The 20,271-nt window shown below is 42.3% G+C and overlaps 2 protein-coding genes across 4 annotated transcripts in view; one reads left to right on the forward strand and one right to left on the reverse strand.

Annotated features, from left to right (window-relative positions):
- TRAPPC3L (trafficking protein particle complex subunit 3L) overlaps positions 1-6,651 on the reverse strand; it is a 58,367-nt gene extending 51,716 nt beyond the window's left edge. Inside the window, exon 1 of one of the 3 annotated variants that reach the window (XM_014573708.4) lies at positions 6,515-6,651. The gene's annotated coding sequence lies outside the window, so the exon portion shown is untranslated. Of the gene's footprint in view, positions 1-6,013 lie in introns of all 3 variants that reach the window. The other 2 variants (XM_006123231.5, XM_075924021.2) reach the window with 2 other exon arrangements.
- A 93-nt stretch (positions 6,652-6,744) lies between these two features.
- On the forward strand, positions 6,745-18,964 carry RWDD1 (RWD domain containing 1). Its single transcript, XM_075924019.2, has 7 exons — positions 6,745-6,903; positions 8,080-8,145; positions 9,679-9,809; positions 11,627-11,770; positions 12,765-12,897; positions 14,818-14,880; positions 17,127-18,964. The coding sequence occupies exons 1-7, from the start codon at positions 6,831-6,833 to the stop codon at positions 17,237-17,239; spliced, it is 723 nt and encodes a 240-aa protein (XP_075780134.1). The 5' UTR covers positions 6,745-6,830; the 3' UTR covers positions 17,240-18,964.
- The last annotated feature ends 1,307 nt before the right edge of the window (positions 18,965-20,271 follow it).

Raw genomic sequence — 20,271 nt, forward strand, 5'->3', positions numbered from 1 at the left:
TCCTGGATCTCAGCTCTCCTGTACAGAGTGGCACAATTTCTTCTCTTCCTTTCAACTCTCTACCCTTCCCTTGACCAGTATTGCACAGAGCACCCTCTGTATGTCCAAGTCTCCACACAGAGGAAGAAGGCTGGAACCAGGGGGTGATGACAGGGCCAAGAAGCCAGCCATGGCATCCAGTAAGAGTTTGGTGTGTGTCACTATGCCATCATCCCAGCAAGAAGAAATGGAGAGGTGAAGAGAGAGAAACAATAACAGGAAATTTGGAAATGGTAGAGGTGCTTAATGACTTCTTTGTTTCAGTTTTCATCAAGAAGATGGATGGTAACAGGATGCCTAACATAGTGAATGCTCATGGAAACAAGGTAGGTTTAGAAGTTAAAATAAAAAACAAGTTAAAAATTACTTAGAAAAGTTAGATGTCTGCAAGTCACCAGGGCCTGATTAAATGCATCCTAGAATACTCAGAGAGCTGATAGAGGATGTAACTGATCCTTTAGCTATCGTCTTTGAAAAATCATGGAAGTAGGGAGAGATTCCAGAAGACTGGAAAAGGGCAAATATAGTGCCCACCTATAAAAGGGAAAATAAGAACAACCCAGGAAATTACAGACAAGTCAGTTTAACTTCTGTACCAGGATAGATAATGGAGCAAGTAATTAAGGAATCCATCTGCAAACATCTGGAAGATAATAAGATGATAGGTAACAGCCAGTATCCATTTGTAAAGAACAAATCATGTCAAAGCAATTGGATAGCTTTCTTGGATAGGATATCAAGCCTTGCGGGTAAGGGAGACGTGGTGGACGTGGTATACCTAGACTTTAGTAAGGCATTTGACACGGTCTCAGATGACCTTCTTATCAATAAACTAGGGAAACGGAACCTAAATGGAGCTACTATAAGGTGGGTGCATAACTAGCCGGATAACTGTTCTCAGAGAGTAGTTATTAACGGTTCACAATCATGCTGGAAGGGCATAACAAGTGGGGTTCCACAGGGGTCTGTTTTGGGACCTGTTCTGTTCAATAGCTTCATCAACAATTTAGATAATGGCATAGAAAGTATGATTATTAAGTTTGCAGAGATACTAAGCTGGGAGAGGTTGCAACTGCTTTGGAGGATAGGGTCAAAATTCAAAATGATCTGGACAAACTAGAGAAATAGTCTGAGGTAAACAGGATGAAGTTTAATAAGGACAAATGCAAGGTAGTCCTCTTAGGAAGGAAAATTCAGTTTCACACATATAGAACAGGAAGTGAATGTCTAGGAAGGAGGACTGCTGAAAGGGATTTAGGGGGTCACAAGTTAAACATGAGTCAACAGTGTGCTGCTGTTGCAAAAAAAGCAAACATGATTCTGGGATGAATTAATAGGAATGTTGTGAGCAAAACACAAGATGTCATTCTTAAGCTCTACTCTGCTGATTAGGCCTCAGTTGGGCTGTGTCTACACTGGCGCGATCTTGCGCAAAAGCTTGCTGCCTGTCTACACTGGCCGCATGTTCTTGCACAAGTAATCTGACGTTCTAATGTATGAAATCAGGGCTTCTTGCGCCAGAACTCTGATGCACCTGCTCAGGAATAAGCCCTTTTGCGCAACTGTTCTTGCGCAAGAGGCTAGTGTAGACAGGTAACGTGAATTTCTTGCGCAAGAAAGCCCTATGGTTAAAATGGCCATCAGAGCTTTCTTGCACAAGAGAGCGTCTACACTGGCATGGATGCTCTTTTGCAAAAGCACATCTCTTGTGCATGCCAGTGTAGACGCTCTCTTCTGGAAGAGTTTTTGCAGAAGAACTTTTCCGCAAAAGAGTTTTTGCGTGAGAACGCACCAATGTAGACGTAGCCTTGGAGTAGTGTATTCAGTTCTGGACACCATATTTCAAGAAAGATGTGGAGGAATTGGAGAAGGCCCAGAGAAGAGCAAAAAAAAAACAGTTAAAGGTCTAGAAAACATGACCTATGAGGGAAGACTGAAAGAATTGGGCTTGTTTGTCTAGAAAAGAGAAGACTGAAAGGGGACATGACAGAGGTTGTTAAGGACTAGTCGACTAGCCGATAAGAAAATGCTCATTGGATAGTCGAGTCGACTAGTTGATTCCCCCCCTTAGATAAAGGCAGCAAATTGGTAGAAAGAGGGGGTACTTCAAAGCTGCAGCGCCACAGGGAGCCTGTACCCGAGCTCCGTGTGGCACTGCCGCTTTGAAGCACCACACAGCTGATTCTGGGCTGATCCTGGGCAGTGTTTCAAAGGGACAGGGATGCACAGGTGAGCCCAGGATCAGCTGTGCAGTGCTGCTCCTTTGAAACGCCACTGCTGGCCCTGGGCTGCACATGGAGTTCTCCATTCCTCCTTTGAAATTCCTCTTTTGAGCCCCACTGGGTCTCTTGTACATTTCAAAGGAGGAATGTGGAAGTGCCTATCAACTAGTTGTGCAGTCAATGGAAATTCCATCGACTACTTGACTAGTAAATTACTCGATATTTAACATTCTTAGTCTAAAAGGGTGTTTCAAGGAGGAGGGAGATAAATTATTCTCCTTGGCCTCTGATGATACGACAATAAGCAATGGGCTTTAACTACAGCAAGAGAGGTTTAGGGTGGACATTAGGAAAAACTTCCTAACTGTCAGGGTTGTTAAACACTGGAATAAGGTGCCTAGGGAGGTTGTGGAATCCCCATCACTGGAAATATTTAAGAGCAGGTTAGACAGACACCTGTTAGAGATGATCTAAAGGATCCTTGGTCCTGCCATGAGGGCAGGGGACTGGACTTGATGACCTCTCGAGGTCCCTTCCAGTTCTAGGATCCTATAATAGTAGCAAGTGAACTGTCAATTCTCTAATTAACTCTGCTTTTGGGGTGCTACAAGGTAGTTCATAAAGATGAAGAACTTCTTCCTCACTGAACATTTGAAGTTGTACAGTCAATAAAAGCTGTTGCCATGCTAAATGCCTTCTCCCAACAAACAAACAAACAAACCAACTTTACCGAACTAGAAAATCGGTTTGGACACCATCAGAATATATCTAGTATCATTCCTTATTGAGGAAAAAAACATGTCTTGTTCAACTTGATAATTCTACAAGTAGACGCCAATCTGCAGAACTCAGTTTGGAGGAACTAGATCGCTATTAAAAATTAGGTTCCCTCTTAGATCGTAATCCACTCTTTTGTCGGGAAGGGAGACATTATAGACGCCTTTTGAATGCCTCTTGACTTTTGACAGACATAAAATGGCACCCTGCTTCACATGATGTAAAAAGAGGATTTGAATATAGCACTGTGTATCTCTTCTATTCAATTCCTGTCTTATGCTTTACTGGGCTAGCAGAACTCCAACAATCTACTATGCAATGGATTCAGATGAACAAAGGCATAAATATCTTTGTCAGTCTGGGCCAAACTATCTATCATTTGTCTGTCTTCATTCCGCTCCCTCTAGAAAAAATCATTGTTTCAGAGAGGCAAATAATGTTGTTTAACAGCTGAATTAAAACTGTTCTTTCTGCTGTCTCTAAATGAAAGAGACCCATTTCTTTAAATGTCTTCCCACTAACAATACGCCAACACTACTCCCGCTAATAAAACTCCAATTGAAATTCCTACCACTCCATAGTTCTCCTCATAGAAACCAGTTGTAATTGGAGAGCATGAACAGGTAAGGGTACTAATGAATCTCAACAAAGTTAGAAAATAGAGTCCAATAACCATCATATTAATTTTATAACATATGATAATATTCTGATTAGCTTGGAATGTTGTCAATAATTGAGTCTGACATTCTTGTTGTGCTGCATGGCATTCTATTGATGACAGGCATCTCAAAACTGACAGCATCTTGATTTAAAGATTTTAAGAGCAGCTCTCTTCTTTATCTTGTTACCGGTAAAGAGAAAGCTCAAGGATGTAGAGTGAGGTTTTTGTTTGTAAATATGATCCAGTCTGAAGCAAAGTTATTGCTGCCAAAAGATTATAAATTGATATTGGTTATGCCGAGTAAGTAGTGCTGAATGCATTTAAACGAACTTAATAGTATTTCCACTCTCTTTGCTGAAGAATCACATTCTTCAACTCATATTAGCCATTGCCATGACCAACAAATGTTATTGACATTTTGTGAATCACTAATGCTTTTCCATCACCATCTTCTGGTTGTTATGGTGATAAAACAATAGCTTAAATCACCATACAAAGTATCAAAACTCTCAGCTGCTCAGCATTCTGATAAGCAGGGTGCTGTGTTGTATGACTGCATTTAGGAAGTGTTGATTTCAAAATGGTTCCAATTTCTTCAGTCTAAAAACATACATGTGCTAAATTTTAAGCACATTAATTCAACTGGGCTAAAGTTTTGAATGTCTAGAATTACTGTGTTCAGGATGTGGGCTTAAAACAGGGTATTGTATTCATACATCTGGCAACAAAGTATACGAGAGCCCACACACCTGTGTAATAATCAGAAAGCAGTGAACAGTAGTAGAAAAAAATACACCAAGTAATGCAAATCATGGGCTATACATTTTTAAGCATAATTCTCCACTAAAAAACAGAAGGCATGAAATGGTCCCCTAATAACACTTTGCAATTTTATTTTCTCCTAGCTAAATATCACAAAGCTCTTCATAAACAATGAAGGGGCTGACCAGCACTACATTTAAAGAAATATTGAGTTCTTTCTGGAAAAAAATAGCTACTGTATAACTCTTAAAATTTAAGAAAAATGTAATGGAAAAATTTTTTCCATGTGTTTACTACCACCACTTGACAAAATTTTTTTTAGTAATTTTCATTGTTCTCTCTGTACACTTGAATATTTACTTTGTGTGTGTGGTGTGTGTATGTGGGGAGGGGGTTTTACAGTAAGAGGGATTATTTATTCAAATAAGAATATGTTCTTGCAAAACCACAAGAATTGGCAGAGTAAGTCTGAAAGTTCTAGTACCTGTGACTGCTTTTATTTAAATTATGACCCTTTTAAACCTCACCTCTCTCATGATGAGAGACGTATTATGTCAGCTGAACAAGTGACTAACCCTACCTGAGCCAAAGTGCATAAAGATGACCTAAGTAAGCTGTGCTGGTTTTTGTGATTTAGCTTTAAAAAGTTTCTGTCCATGCACAGTTTTATACAGCTTGTGCACCGCGATGGGGGTGGTAGGAAACGGACTGCTTGAGACTAAGAGGTAAGTGACGATTTTCTAAATTGAAAACGGTGCATCCCTTCTTCCCTGGTCTAACGGGCTTACTGCTGTCCTCTGCAGCGGGCCAGTGACTCTGCGGTACTGTACTCAGCCCATGCACGCTCCCCACGCTGCCCCTCTGCAACAGCAGGGAGCACGAGTCAGAAGATCTGAACTTAGCAGCCCTGAACCCTTGCGCAAAGCCCCGACCCTGACCCGCTGCAGATCTGCGCACGCGCTGAAGCCAAGGCTCGGCTCCGGCTCGCGCCCAGCCACAGACACATTCCATCCGCCCCGGCACCTGGCTGGGAGGACAGGACCAGAGGACCCCACCCCGCGCCTGCATCACGTGTCCCGCCGTGCTTCTGGGGCTCCCGACAGGTGACAGTCAAGCCTCAGACCTAACGCATCGACTGACGAGTGACTCCTGCCGAAAGCAGCGCTGGGCCCTAATGCCGCCGCTTCACTGCGCCCCACGGGTGGGGCAGTGCGGGGCTAGCCCAGCGAAGGGCGCGGGGCCAATGGCCGGGAAACAGCCAGAGCTATTCACTGGGGTTAAACTCGGGAGTGAGTTTCGCGGAGTTCAGGGCTCTGGATTAGCGCTGCCCGGTATTTCGATTCCAGGAGAGACGTGCCAGAGGCTGCACTAGTTTATCGGGGGTGACCACTCCCACCTGCCCTGAATACCCGATGGGCTGGTACCTCCAGAAAGGGGCCAGCGCGAGTTTGCGACACCCCGTCACACCGCATGATGGTGCGTGACCCTCTCTGAGATCACATCACCCTGCTCCCAGTGGTGATTTTGCCCGCGTGGTGGTGTTTTCACTCACCCTTAAGGAGCAGGTGTGCAATGCCAGCCACAACTGTGTCTGCCAGATGACGTCCCCGTGGGGAGACAAAGCACCCCAAAGGGGACTGTTCCTGGCTCCAAAACGGATGACTCCCTTGTTTACAATGATTTAAGCTCCTTCCAAGTAAAACCCTTTCCTTCTTGATCCTGTGCATGCCTGGAGCAAATAAAAAAATATCTATTCCGAGTAACTTCTTATTGACAAGTATCGAGGGGTAGCCGTGTTAGTCTGGATCTGCAAAAGCAACAAGGAGTCCTGTGGCACCTTATAGACTAACTGAAGTGTTGGAGCATACGCATTCGTGGGCAAAGACCCGCTTCGTCAGATGCATAACGAAATGGCTCTTTGCCCGGGAAAGCTTATGCTCCAACACATCTATTAGTCTATAAGGTGCCACAGGACTCCTTGTGGATTCTTATTGACAAGTTTCCCAGACGTAGCCAAGTTAGTCTATAACTGGAAAAACGTTTAAAAAACAACCAATGGGTTTGCAGCGGATTAAGATGAACCGGAGGGAGACGCTCTTATTCCACACCAGGCCCTGTTCCAGCTAATCCGGAGTCACTCCGGACAAACTGCAAGGGGATGGGGAAGGCAGCAGCTTCTTAGGGGCAGCTCAGACCTGCCCAGTCGCGAGCCGAGCCGCGGATGTGTCACGGCTTCAGCTCCTCCCCCTGCCTGGGTTGCGGGCTGGGGGACCCGCCCCAGCAGCCGGCGCCGGGCCAGAGTGCGCCTGCGCAGGCCGCCCGGGTGGCTGGGCCGCGGCGGAGCGTTCCATGGCTGGCGGCGCGGGGCCATGACGGATTACAGCGAGGAGCAGCGCAACGAGCGGGAGGCGCTGGAGTCCATCTACCCCGACTCGTTCACGGGTCAGGCGCGCGCCTGCAGGGGCTGGGAGGGGCCCCCCCCGGCGCGCGGCTCCCGGCTCCCCCGCGTGCCCGGGCTGGTGCCGGGGATCCCGCCGGGTCCCGGTGCAAAGGGGCTGCAGGGGGGCCCGGCTCTGAACACGCCGGCAGCCTCCGGGGGTTAGAGCCGGGCTGGCTCCTCTGCCGCCGCCGCCCGGGCCGGCCGCTTGGTCTGGCTGCTCCCAGCCCTGCGCGCGTCCCTGCCCGGCGCTTGCTCCTCTCCCTGGCCCCGCTGGGCGCGATTAGGCCGCGGCACCCCCGTCCCCGCAGCTCCCGGGCGCAGAGCCAGCCCTGTGGTGCGCTCCTGCGGGGGCAGCCCCATTGCCGACGCCTCGGCGGAGGTGTAAGACCAAGAGTCAACTTGGTGCCCGGCTCAGTTTTCTTTTCTCAGTGCAACAGTTTCTGATCCTCGTCGGGGCTTGTGGCATTGCCGAGGAACAGCTGCTCAGTTTTTCTCCCTGCTTGTTGCCTTGCTAATGCCTGGCCATTTTCATAGGGTCCAAGGCCAAAATGGGGCATTGTGATCATTTAGTCTGCCCTCTCCCTTCCTCTGCCCCCCAATAATCCATTTTTCTTATTGCTCTGTAAAGACCTTTGCGGTAAAGGAAGTAGTGGTAAATCCAGGTTCTTATTCTGTAGTTTATCAAACTGGGAAAGAGCTGCAGTTCTTTCTTTTTCAGATTCTTGGTTAATTGTCCTGCTGCTTACTGCAGCCTTCTAAAATCCATGTTGATGTTGTTTTAGTATGTTAAAAGAATCTGAATTTATTACCAGTGACCCAGGATATGAAATCATTGATTGTAACAGAGTCCTATTTTAAAACTGTAATATGCCATTTAAACTGAGCCAGCTCTCATTGGTAAGGCTTCTTCAAACCTACAAAAACGTGTATTGTAATTTGCAACAGCAACAAAACTAAGGACGGATTTTAAGACTTTGGGGTGAAAAATGTTTCACTTGCTTATACTTCTGAATAATCAGATGAAATACATTCAACCTTTCCAGTGCAGATCCAGAACATGGCCTGTAATAGAGTACTCCTGTGGCCAGGTAGCAACAATATGCTAGCAAAGAAAAGGTGTCAGACATTAAGAATCTTTTATTGAATTTACTATTTCTTTACTTTTTGTATTGTTACAGTATTATCAGAAAACCCAACAAGTTTCACTATCACTGTGACATCTGAAGCAGGAGAAAATGATGAAAGTAAGTTGGTCATGAGTTCTAAACATCCCATGGGGAAAACTTTTCTTGCGAAATTACAAACCCTGATTATTTTAAAATATTCTCCCAAGTGCCTGTGTCCTTGGAGTTATCGCTAGTTGATACAATGTGAAATAACCTGCTGTGGGAAATCTGGTTGTCCTATTGGGAATGGGCTGTGAATATCCAGTGTAAGGCTACAGCTCTAGCTGGTGTTTCAGAACAATTTACTATGATTTTTTCCCCCCTAAATCTGTTACTTGAACTCTTAATCTACTATTAATATGTTCTGATCAGTAGATTGTGACATAGACTCAAAACAATTCCTTATTATATTTAAAATGCGGTAACAGAAATGTATTTGTGTGCTGAGTATCCTCCTGCTTCTGTTAAAGTCAGTAAAAACAGCTCCTCAATCAGTAAAACACATAGTCTATGTAGAGTGTAGATTTTGAAGTATATAGCAATTCACAACTGCAGGAAGCTCTTAGTCATAATGGCAGTTCATTATGTCCTCATATCACGAACTAGCTGCTCAGTACTCAGTTTCTGGTGAGTATATTAATGCTGATTTAGGGTATTTACATACCTAATATTGTGGAACAAATAGGCTATATAATGGTTTGGAGCAAGAAATACTCTTGGTGATGTCATCTACTGGACTGGCACAGTAGTGGAAGCAAGGAACTCTTGAATTCTAATCTTAGATTTGCTGCTGATCCACTTCATAGCCCTGGGCAGATCACTTAATCTCTCTGCCTTACTTTATTCTTTAAAAGGGGATATTGCTTTCTTATTTGCTGTAGGTCAGAGGAATATTGCATAGACTGTTTACTGTTTCTAATGTGCATTGAAGATATGAATAGTTAGTAAGCATTGTTCCCTGTGGGATGAGCACTTGAGTGGCTACCCAGGAGAGATTTAACTGCCCCCCAGCTGATTAGCAGAGTGCTCACACTGCCCACAGCCAGCAGCATGTGTTTCTTCTGATGGTACACATCCCCACATGCCTCAGTGCACACCAAAATTTATTGTGCACACGAATTGAAAACAAATAGAGGGAACGTTGCTAGTAAGTGATAAGAACTATCCCCTGTATAAAAGGTTATTTTGTTTAGAGTGTTAATGGTGAGTTACAATTTTGTATATTCAAACTAGGGCTCTCAATATAAAATGTAAAGTGAGCACTGTACTCTTTGTATTATGTGTTTATAATTGAAATATATAATTCAATATAAAAATATAATTCAGTATATTTGAAAATTTAGAAAAACATCCAAAATATTTAATACATTTTACTTGGTATTCTGTTTAATAGTGTGATTAATTTTTGAGTTAATTACGTGAGTTAACTACAATTAATCAACAGCCCTAATTCAGGCAAATTTATAATTACAGCATGTGTATAAGGTGATCCATTAAAATATTGTTTTTATTAACAAATCTATATCAGTGTAACAATTTTAACTTAAGAATTAAGAGTTAATATTTATGAAGTTTGAGGCTGTCATACTAAAATTACCTTTTATATTGTAGCTGTTCAGGCAACCCTTAAATTTACCTATGGAGAAAAATATCCAGATGAAACTCCCCTTTATGAATTATTCTCCCAGGAGAACCTTGAAGATAATGATGTGACAGACATATTAAACCTTCTAGCACAACAGGTAAGTAGGAATATATATTCTTGTTGATGTTGTTTCGTAAATTATTGGTTTGAGATGTGAATTCCAGTTGTTAACCAAAACTTAGAAGAACATATATCTTGTGAGTGAGTCTGTGCATTCTGCTGTAGGGAACATTAATGAGATTAATTTTCCAAACACTAAGACTTTGCTTTTTGACATTTGTAAAATATTGGGTAGTATATAGTTAAAACAAAACATTTAGTGGAATTTTTTAATAAATACCATGTAAGAACAACAGGTCAGCGACATAAAGATGCATCATCTAGATTTAGAAATGACCATGTTAAACAAGGTACAAAGAAGAGCAACTATGATAATCAGAGGAATGGCGGACCTGACTTAGCAGAGTAAAAGAGCTTGACTTGTTTAGTCTGTGGCCTGGTCTTCACTATGCAGGTTGACGTAAGGCTGCTTAAGTTAATGTTAGTGTCTGCACTACACCTTTGATCCTGATGATATAAATACCATAGTTAAACCAACATAATAACTCCTTTCCCACCAGAAGCTGATGTCAGTGTAGTTAGGGTGATGTAATGCCTCTGTATGCACCGCCTTACTCTCACAGGCTGTCTTGTCAGTTTCACAGCAAGAGTTGTGAACTCGATGAAGCTGGGCAGCTAAAGCCCAGCTGCTCTCCATTTCCCTGGAGAGCTAAGTGGCTGGGAGCAAGAGTGAGAAGCTTGGGCAGCAGAAGCCTCCTACTGGCGGGGAGCTGGAGTGAGAAGCCTGGGTCATGCCCAGGTAGGGGCTGGGCAGTTTTGTCAATATCACAGCTGCTTGAGCCATGATATTGACAAGGATGCTTGGCTCTGGATAGTAAAAGAGGACGAGAAACTGGGTCATCTGGATCCTGTTCCCAGGGTAGGGAGGGGGGAAATCTGCCAGAAACCTCTGGGGCAAAATTAAGAGACAGGTTTGTTAGCTCCCTGCACTTCCCCTTTTACATTGGTTATAGTACCTATGATGAAGATGCATACCACTGACCCAAGGAGAGCAGTGTGGACATGCACCACCACAATAATTACTGCAGTAGGTGTAGATCAATATAATATAGATTGACTTATGTTTCTAGTATAGATGTACCATAAGAAAATGAAGTCTTTAGTGTGCTGAGTCAGGCTTCAGTAGCATGAGCCAGTCTGCTAGGCTAGAAGGTTCTCTGTCAACTGCAGTGTGGACATACCCAGAGTGGATCCAGGATTTCATGATGAGGAAGTTCCATCCCCACCTGCTTTAATGTACAAATGTTTGGGGGCAGGAGGAATGGTCAGTTAGTAGCACACCTCTATTCCCTTCCTGTCAGAGTGCTGACTTTTTCAGTGGAGGGAGAGCTGCCTCTGGCACAGAAGTGTTTCTCCAGTTTCCTTTCCACACATGTATGGGATACCTCACTGAGGAGGAAACCATTTGGAATAAATGACTGAGGGGCACCTTTATCAGAATGATGGTCCTACCATAGGAAAATACTTTTCTTCGCTCTTGAAATATTGTGTCTTTAATTAAAGAGGACATAAGCAGACACTGTTGGTAACCTTCTATGTAGGTAGTAACCTGAGAGATCAGTGCTGATATTTTGCTGCTTTTCCTTCCTCTCTCACCTGGATCATTTTAACTGTCTTAAATCCAGTGAAATACATTTGAGGAAATTTCCACAACTGGTGCAAAGCAATTCAGTAATTGCTATAGGACCAAGCACGAACACTTTCCAAACAGACATAAGGTGTAACCCCTCTGTCCACAGTGAGTTTGCCTCCTAGTGAGTTGCCTGTCTGAGACTGCTACCTTTTATGTTGCAGGCAGAAGAGAACATGGGGATGGTAATGATCTTCACTCTAGTGTCAGCTGTCCAAGAGAAATTAAACGAAATAGTGGATCAAATAAAAACAAGACGAGAGGAGGAAAAGAAACAGAAGGAAAAAGAAGCAGAGGAGGCCGAAAAGGTGGGTGAAGTATTCCATTTTCAACTAATAATTTTCTGGTTTTCTTTCCTAAAGCTGGTGGTGGTGGTGTAGGATTGGGCTAACCAGCAGTATTATCCTAAACATGTATAGCTAGGCCAGAGGCATTGTTTAAAACTTCAGAAGTAGCTGCACATTAAGCACAACTTCATTGATTTCATAAATCATAAATATTGCATCTTCCAGGTTGAAACATTTTAGTAATTACTGCATGTATAAAAAGGTTGGGGGCGTGTCCTCTGGCCACTACATTCCCTCTGAACTCCCAAACAGCACAGAGAGTGGACACACAAAACATCATTCCTCTAGCCAAATATTCTTCCCTGAAAAGAGGGAGTGCCCATTTAGTGCCTCCTTTGTGTCACTTTCATTTTCAGTGGAAGGCAGGGGTGCATTTGTTAGTAGGGAGGAATGTGATTGCACAGCAGGGTGACTCTGTAGTTGTCACGAGGGCAGAGGTGGAAGGAACAATTATTCTCCTCTCCATGCATGATAGAGGAGGGGTCCCTACTGGTCTCATATTTTTTCGCCATCTGTGTTAGATAGTTAATATTAACTTGTTCTGTCGTTTTAAGAATGTTTATAGCAAATATTCCTATACAAAGCATTTCTGTCCAGTCAATCCTTAGCACTCATGTACATTCCCCTTATTCCTTGTGACTGGCCTAAACTATTAATAGCCTACACTACTCACTGGTGGACATGTTGTGTTATCTTATTGATAATATATTCAAATCATGGATTTTCTGCAGTAGTTGTCTGTCAATAAATTTGCAAGCCACACATGAAAAGCAATTAATGTCACACTTTTCGCTTTGACTTATTGGGAGGGTTAATTTTCTATAAGAAGTATAGTTAAAATTGGTGCTTAATAGTTACTGCTTCTTGGTATTCAATTGTTTTAACCATAAAGGAAATATTAATATTCACTCTTTACTTCGCTGCTAAACTCTTACCTTTTTTATTATTATTGTAGCTATGTTTCCATGGGACTCCTGTTACAATTGAGAATTTCCTGAGCTGGAAAACAAAGTTTGATGCAGAGCTCCTAGAAATTAAAAGAAAAAAGATGAAAGAAGATGAGCAAGCAGGCAAAAATAAATTAAGTGGTATGACTTCACAATTTCCCAGAGTTTTCCAATATATCAGACCAGTGTGTCAAATAACAAAACCGTGTCCAAGATTTTTTTTTTAATACTAAAAGATTGGTCAGAAGCGCATCAGTCTGATTGTTAACTGGTAAGATTTATCTTCTAAGCTGAGCCTTGGAGTCTCGTTGTTGTTCTTTAGAATGGCATCTTGAGCATTTATGTTGGAGCAAGCAAGAGTCCTAACTGTTGCCATTAGTCCTATGCAACCCATTCACAGCATCAGGGAATGGTAAAGAAAATTGGAATGGGGAAGAAAGTGAAGAGTGATGCACTGGAGCATGTAGATTGCCAGCTTCATATTTACTTATTCAGCTGAACATAGGTGTTTCTATTATTTTTGGTGTGTTACAGCAAAATAGGTGATATATGTGTTAATGCATATGACAGGTAAGCAGTATAAAGAAGACACAATCTCTTGTCCTTTGAGAGGTTCAGAAGCAGAGTTTAGTGATGTTGCAATATTCTTATTGTCCCTATAATTCAGTTTAGTCTGCCCATATGCCATAAGAGGAAGAAACGTTGCTATCAGTTGGGCAAAACATGATTTTCCTGCAGACACTGTCTATGGAGGAAGAAATCTCCCTGAGACACTTCTCCCTCCTCCCCAGACAACTGCACAACTTGGTTGTGGCTGCAGTAGCGATTATGGTCTGTCTTTGACCCCATCCATCCAATGGAATTACATAAATCCATATCTTCTTTTTTTAGAATCATAGTGCGGGCCCACTGAAAGTATCCCCTCCAGGTTTAAAATCAGGGCAGTGCTGCACATCTCGGCTCCATGGCATAGGGTGAAGTTCATGTATAGGCTTTCTGTCTGGCCTCAGGAAGAAGACCAGGGTTATGCTCACGAAGCATAGATTGATATCAGGCATGTGGTTTCAGATCTTGAGGTATTGACTTGGATAAAAGTTTGACCAAATAAGGACCTCTTGAATTTTACCCCTGTCATGGCAGAGTATCATGTAGTGTAATTGTAGCCATGTCAGTCCCAGGATGTTTGAGAGACAAGATGGGTGAGGTAATATCTTTTACTTGAGGAACATCAAGTCTTGGTGAGGGAGACAAGCTTTTGAGTCAGAGCTCCTCCTCATGAAACTTGTGAGGATATATGTATATTAGTTAAATGATTTTGCTAAATCTGATTGAGCAGCAGAGGTAGAAGCAATACAAATATAGTCTTAAGTAATTTAATATGAACATTTGACCTGTTATACAGACGTTGAGTAGTTTGTAAAATCAGTATAAAATGAATTTCTATTAGTTTCTAAAGATGGGTAATGTGGGTATTGAAAGATTAATTTCCTTTATAAACGGTTCCACTTCACTTTATGTGGACTCATGGTAGGAAGGGGAATCAAATACATATTGAATGCAACAAAGGTGCATGGTTGGCTCAAGTCAGTGAATGGAAAGGATGATTTACCTGTGGATCTGACTTGTAATGCATAGATATAAGTGATCCATAGCACCATCTTCTTCCTTCTTGACACACTGGTAGCAGTGTATGCAGCCTCTAAAGTGCAGGTGAGACTAGAGAGGAGAGTAAAGTGTTTTCCTTCTCTCCTCCAGCAGCCAGTGTGATTTCATTTGAGGCTGCATTAATTCTTGCATGGAGCCCTTTTGCAGGATCTAGTTCACCTGTAAAGGAAGGTCTTACAGAGAGATGTACAACACCTGCCCAGAGTGCTTTAAAGATAGGCAAAGAAGTAGCTAGTCCAAATACAGTATGAGCAAAATGCCAAGGATATATACATTACCAAATATTACTTTGATTTATTTAAAATTCTACAGTACTCTTGCGGATGTTTATGTTGCATGGTTTTAGTAACTACGTTCCAAGCCATTACTAATTTTAATATTTATTATTCCTTTTAGGAAAACAACTATTTGAAACAGATCATAATCTTGACACGTCTGATATTCAGTTCTTAGAGGAAGGTAAACTTCTGTTGTTGATTTCTTCCATATTTCCACTGTTGAAATACTTGGTTAGTGATCTGACTAAACTTCATATCAGATTGTGTAGCTTAGTAATGGATAAGGCTAAGATTTTGTCAGTTATTTTAGTAAAAGTCATGGATAAGTCACAGGCAATAAATAACATTTCACAGAGTCTGTGACTTGTTCAAGACTTCACTGAAAATAATGGGGTGGACCATGCTGGGTGGAGGAATGGAATCCCAGCCCCTACTTTGAAGCTGGCTGCAGCTAAGGGATAGGAGTATGCAGTCCCTGTTAAGTCCTAGCCTCAGCAGTATGGGGAAGTAGGGGATGGTACATGGTTCTGGGAAACTGCAAGGGGAACATGTGGCCCCTACTTCAGCCACCAGGCAGGGAGGGGTACATGGCCCCAGCTGCAGTCCCCGCCAAGTCTGGGACACTGCAGCGTCCTGATTCTAGCCAGTCTTAGTTAAAGACAAAATCTTTAACCTGCCTCCGCCTCCTGAAGCGAAGAGTTTAACCATTGTAATTTTCTCATGTAGCCAATGATGAACAAGAAGGAATAGAATTCAGCTACTTCTTAGCTTTCTGGACTCTTTAGGTTGAAAGGCCAGAGCCTTGAGCCTTTTAAAATAGCCACGGCAACCCCAGGCAGCTGCCAGGTAATGAGGTAGTAGCAGAGCCGGGAGCCGTGAACCCTTTGCTATATTTTTAATTCAATGCCTCTGGCCCAGACAACTCTGGGGGGAGGCTAGTCCCTAGCCTTGCTTCTTCCACCTCAGGCCCTAACCCTTCCAGGGTGGAGCTGGCCTGTGACCATGTACCAAAATTCATTAAGTGGCTCCTCCCCTATAAAATTATTGCCCATTCCTGTTCTAAACTGCTATAGGTCAAATATTCTTGAATAACTTTATAGTTGTTGCTGTTTTGAAAGCAATGTGTGGCCTTAACATGTTTTATGAGTATTTGAGTTACTGTTTCCTAAAGGCTCATATTTTGCACTTGAGTGAGAAACTTCATATACATACAAGGGATGTAAATTATCGGTTAATTGAATAGTCAAGTAACCTCTTGAAATCTTATCGGTTAGTCGACTATTCTGTAGTCCCCGGGGGTGGGATTGTCAGCCATTGCGCTCTGTATCAGAGGCAGCAGTGCGGGGTGCCAGACAGGAGCTGGTCTGCAAGGGGACCCAATTTAAAAACCAGCTCCCCTTGCAGACTGGCTGCCTGTTGCCCTGTGCTGCTGCATCTGATAGAGGCAGCAGCAAGGGGTGGTAGCAGCCCCTGTTGGGGTTGAGGGAGGGCTGAGCTTCCTTGGCTGAGCCAGGCTGCCTGCCCCCTTGGCTCCTAATACATTTTAAATGCAGAACCACAGCAGGGGTAGGTCCCAGAACCAGCACAAGCCAGGACTAAGCCCACTGCTGGCCAGCCTGCTAAAAAAATTCCTGGCTGGGGGTGGAAAGAGGCAGGGAAATGTGTAGTCTGTAGCATTAACCTGTAAGCTTTTGCTTATCAGTTAATTGGTTAATAAACTGCACCTGTTACATCCCTAATACACACAGTGCCATTGAGTTTGTTTGTTTTGTTTGTTTGTTGTTACACACATTTATGTTTGCAAATTTGTGGCCATAGAGACTTGGCAGCTTCCAGGAATTGATACACTTATTTTGGAAATAAGCTGAGTCCATTGAATAGTGTAGAATTATTGCCATCTCTTGGAACTAGTAGTGGTAACCTCACTTCACCAATGGGCTCTGGGTATTTCGCCTGTCACAATCTACTCTCTTGAGCACTGGGATAGGAAACACTTCATTGTAGTTAAGAAATGGGGCTGGGGAGGGCATTCCTCTAACTTCCCTCATTCTGTTCAAGTCAATATGTACGAGCCAAACAGTTAAGTTCATTAGTTATTCCATGTTGCTAGTCCAACTTTAATGAGCTGGAGAATTTTTCTCCATGGTAGTGTGAAGGGCTCTAAGGTTTTTCACCTAGCTCAGTGGTTTTCAACCTTTATTTATTTGCAGAACCCCTAAAAAATTTAAAATGGAAATGTGTACCCCTTTGGAAATCTTAGACTGGTCCACAGACCCCTACACATCCATAGACTCAGGATGAAAACCACTGAGTTAGCCAATAGAGAAGTAGCAAAGCAATGCATCTTTCTTTTTTGTCTGAAGAATGACAGAAAAATGAAACCTTAAAATCCATAGTAAAACACTGGTTTTTTTTTTTTCCTTTCAGCTGGAAATAGCGTGGAGGTGGATGAATCCTTGTTCCAGGAAATGGATGATTTGGAGTTGGATGATGAAGAGGATGATCCTGACTACAACCCTGTTGTTTTAGATAGTGACTAGAAGGAATTTGCTGAATTGGCCCATGTTATTAGTATGTGCGGACACAGTAGGGAGAAAAAGATAGTCAGGAAAGCCACAGCATCTGTGGCTGTACCAAGCATGTATTGGTTTTCATTTTTGAAGGAAAAAAAAACCAAACTCTTTTAATTTCAGGAGAATACTCTTCTGATGACTTTCATCATTATTAATAAATTGACTTGAACATTTCTAAGGTGAAATGTTAGGTATATTGTTAATCTGTATGAAGTCTAGAAACCCATACACCTGTTCTTTCTCCTTTCCCACCTCAATAACAGCCTTTGAAGAAATCAGTCATGCAAGTTGAAAAGATGCTAGAGCAGATGCTGCATGTGCCGCAACATAAAGGTGTGCTGAGCTTCATCCTGACATACATGTGGAAGGTTTGCTGAAGACATGGGGAGTGCTTACTATAAAACTGCTCTGTCTGTGGAACTGTACAGTGCTTCAAATACAGCTTATTAATGGTGCTCCTAACCATTTTCGTTCATTAACAGCTGAGAGAAACTGACTGGTGGCTACTTCCAGTCTCTCATCCCCTCCTTGACGTTCTGTGTTGGGTATCCTTCCACTTCCCCCAGTGGCAGCCGCACCACTGCTGATGTTAAAGATAAAATTAGATTCTACATTTATAAGCATGTTTGGATAACTTGGTCATTTCAAATTATGTAGGGTTTTAAATTGACATTTTGGATACAATTTGAAAAAAACAAAAACCACCACAGCAGTGAAAAATCCTATAATTTCTCTTGTTTTCAAATAACTTTTTGGCTATAATTCAGACAAGGAATTTAGAGAAAAACTGTAAAGAACATGGAGGCCTTTAAAGTCATTTTCAAAAGTTTGATGAATCAGTTTGACAGTCATCTCCTCTTTTGAACTTGTTCAGTAGTTAACCTGATTGCGAACAATGGAAATAATAATTGTATTAGTGGGACTCTACACTCGGGAGAGTACAAGACCACAACTTTGTAGTTACACTAAGTGCAGACTACTGTTTTTTGTAGTATTTACAAGATGCAATGATATCTAGGTGTGGATCTAGTTGGCATTACCATTGATGAAGCCAACAGTGATTAAAAGTCTGCCATTACAAGATAGAGCAAAAGGGTCCAGCAAAGCTGCAGGAACCAACATGCTGATGTTGGTCCAGCAATTCTCTTGGGATTACAGTGGCATAAGCATGCTCTTTGGTTTGCTGCACTATTTTGTGTCCCACAATAAAACATCTAGGAGAAGCACAGTAGGCTGGCTGGAAGGTCACAGGCTATGGACAGATATGGGAAATGGAAGATAACTGCTAATGGGAGGAAGATGTAGCATGTCAGTGTGGGTATGAGGGTAAGGAGGATGCTGTATTGGGCTTATAAAAAGGAAACTGGAAAATAATTTAAATGGAGAGACAGAGAAAAGAGTGAATAAAGCAAGACCAGAGACTTGAAGTTAAAGTGAATAACTGAAATGGGGAGAGGATGCTAATGAGACATGGAAGGGAGGAACAATACATTATTTTATTATAATTCCTCTGTGGTTATAGATCAAGCTGCAATAAATGTTTGCTTCTGGTCATCAGTTATAAATGAAAATCCAAGGATCTCCGTGTTGCTAAATATTTTAGCAGGTTTATTTCTTGTTTATGAATACATGGTCTCTCTCCCTCTGATGGAAAATATATACATAATGTAATATAACATTTTTCAAATATGACTTGAGGCTCTTTATATAAAGTTGTTGGGGATACTTTGTACAAAAAGGGACTAACTACAGTTATGACTTGAGCGTGTATGAGTGATTATTCAGACAAATAGGCTTAAACCTGATTTCAAGAGACAGTGCTTTGAAGAAAGTGGGATTGGGGAACTGCCAAGCCTCTAGATAATGGAGGTTTATGTGAACACTTTACATTTAAGCTTACTTTTAGAATAACTATGTTAACTATCAAGGCATCAAACAAGTTCTTTTTTTATACAGAGTGCTTTCTGCTACTGCCACATTTGTTTTGTGAACTAGAAAAACTTGATTTTTAGTTGCATATTTAAAAATGAGAACTTTCAGCCCAGAAGATCTTACGTAGCATGGTGCTGTCACATTCTGGAGTGCATTTCATGCTTGTGTGGCTACCTGCCCTGCAAACTTGGGTACCTCGCAGTGCTTTACTCTTGTAGCTCTCAAACTGGGCCACGTACAAACAGCTTGCCAGCAAGCAGGTCCCATTGAGTGTCTTCATATAGTTCAGGCATATTCTGGCAACTCTGATGCCAGCAGTCTGTCAGCAAGTCCAGCCACACTCTGACTTCCAGCAGCCTTGGTTACTATTTTCAGGGTGACCCCAATACATTCTCACATTTTCCCCAAAATGTGTGTTCTGCTTTGTCCAGCCCTCTTGGACAGTCAAATACTTAGAGCTTCTTTTCACCCGCAAGCAGTCAAAAATCAGCCATTTGCTACTCTGGTGCAGTTACCAAACATTTCAGTTTAAATGCAGCACACGATTAGCTTGTTTTTTAAAGAGGTTTTAAGTGAGGACAGATATAAGGCATTAGAGTAAGAAATAGTTACAAGAGAAACACAATGATTTCTAGTAGTTAAAATTTAAGCTAGACTTGGTTAAAGATAAAATCCTTCCATCAGATTCCCAGCTATACAGATGGCCATTCCTCTGGTCAGGATTTCCCCTCAGAATCAAAGGCTGAGTTGTCTGTCTTAGATGAAAGCATGACAGGAAGAGCAGTCCCGTCACCTTCTGAAGTGGAGTTTTTTGGGGATTACAGTTTATTCAAACAGTAAAGTCACATGGAGTCTGGGAGTGAAGGTGGCTCTCTGCTCTTCTCACCTGTGTTGCTGAAGTGCAGATTTACCTTGCATCCTGCCATTTCCCCCTCTTGGTATCTCAAGGAGCCTGCTTGCTACTTATGTTTATGTTCAGGTAAATACACTTTGTTTAAGAGAAACATCTTGAAGATTTTTTTTTGCCTAATCAGGGCTGTGTGGCTTTGAACAAGTGCAAATATAAT

Source organism: Pelodiscus sinensis, chromosome 3 (assembly GCF_052426305.1).
Source record: "Pelodiscus sinensis isolate ZL-2025 chromosome 3, ASM5242630v1, whole genome shotgun sequence".
In the NCBI taxonomy this organism is placed as follows: Eukaryota; Metazoa; Chordata; order Testudines; family Trionychidae; genus Pelodiscus; species Pelodiscus sinensis.

What these genes read in the sequence shown, in the direction of transcription:
- RWDD1 (XM_075924019.2), top strand. Translation starts at nt 6,831, where the DNA reads ATGACGGATTACAGCGAGGAGCAGCGCAACGAGCGGGAGGCGCTGGAG. An exon ending in AGGCAAAAATAAATTAAGTG is followed by an intron (nt 12,898 to 14,817) that starts GTATGACTTCAC and finishes TATTCCTTTTAG; the next exon opens with GAAAACAACTATTTGAAACA. An exon ending in TATTCAGTTCTTAGAGGAAG is followed by an intron (nt 14,881 to 17,126) that starts GTAAACTTCTGT and finishes TTTTCCTTTCAG; the next exon opens with CTGGAAATAGCGTGGAGGTG.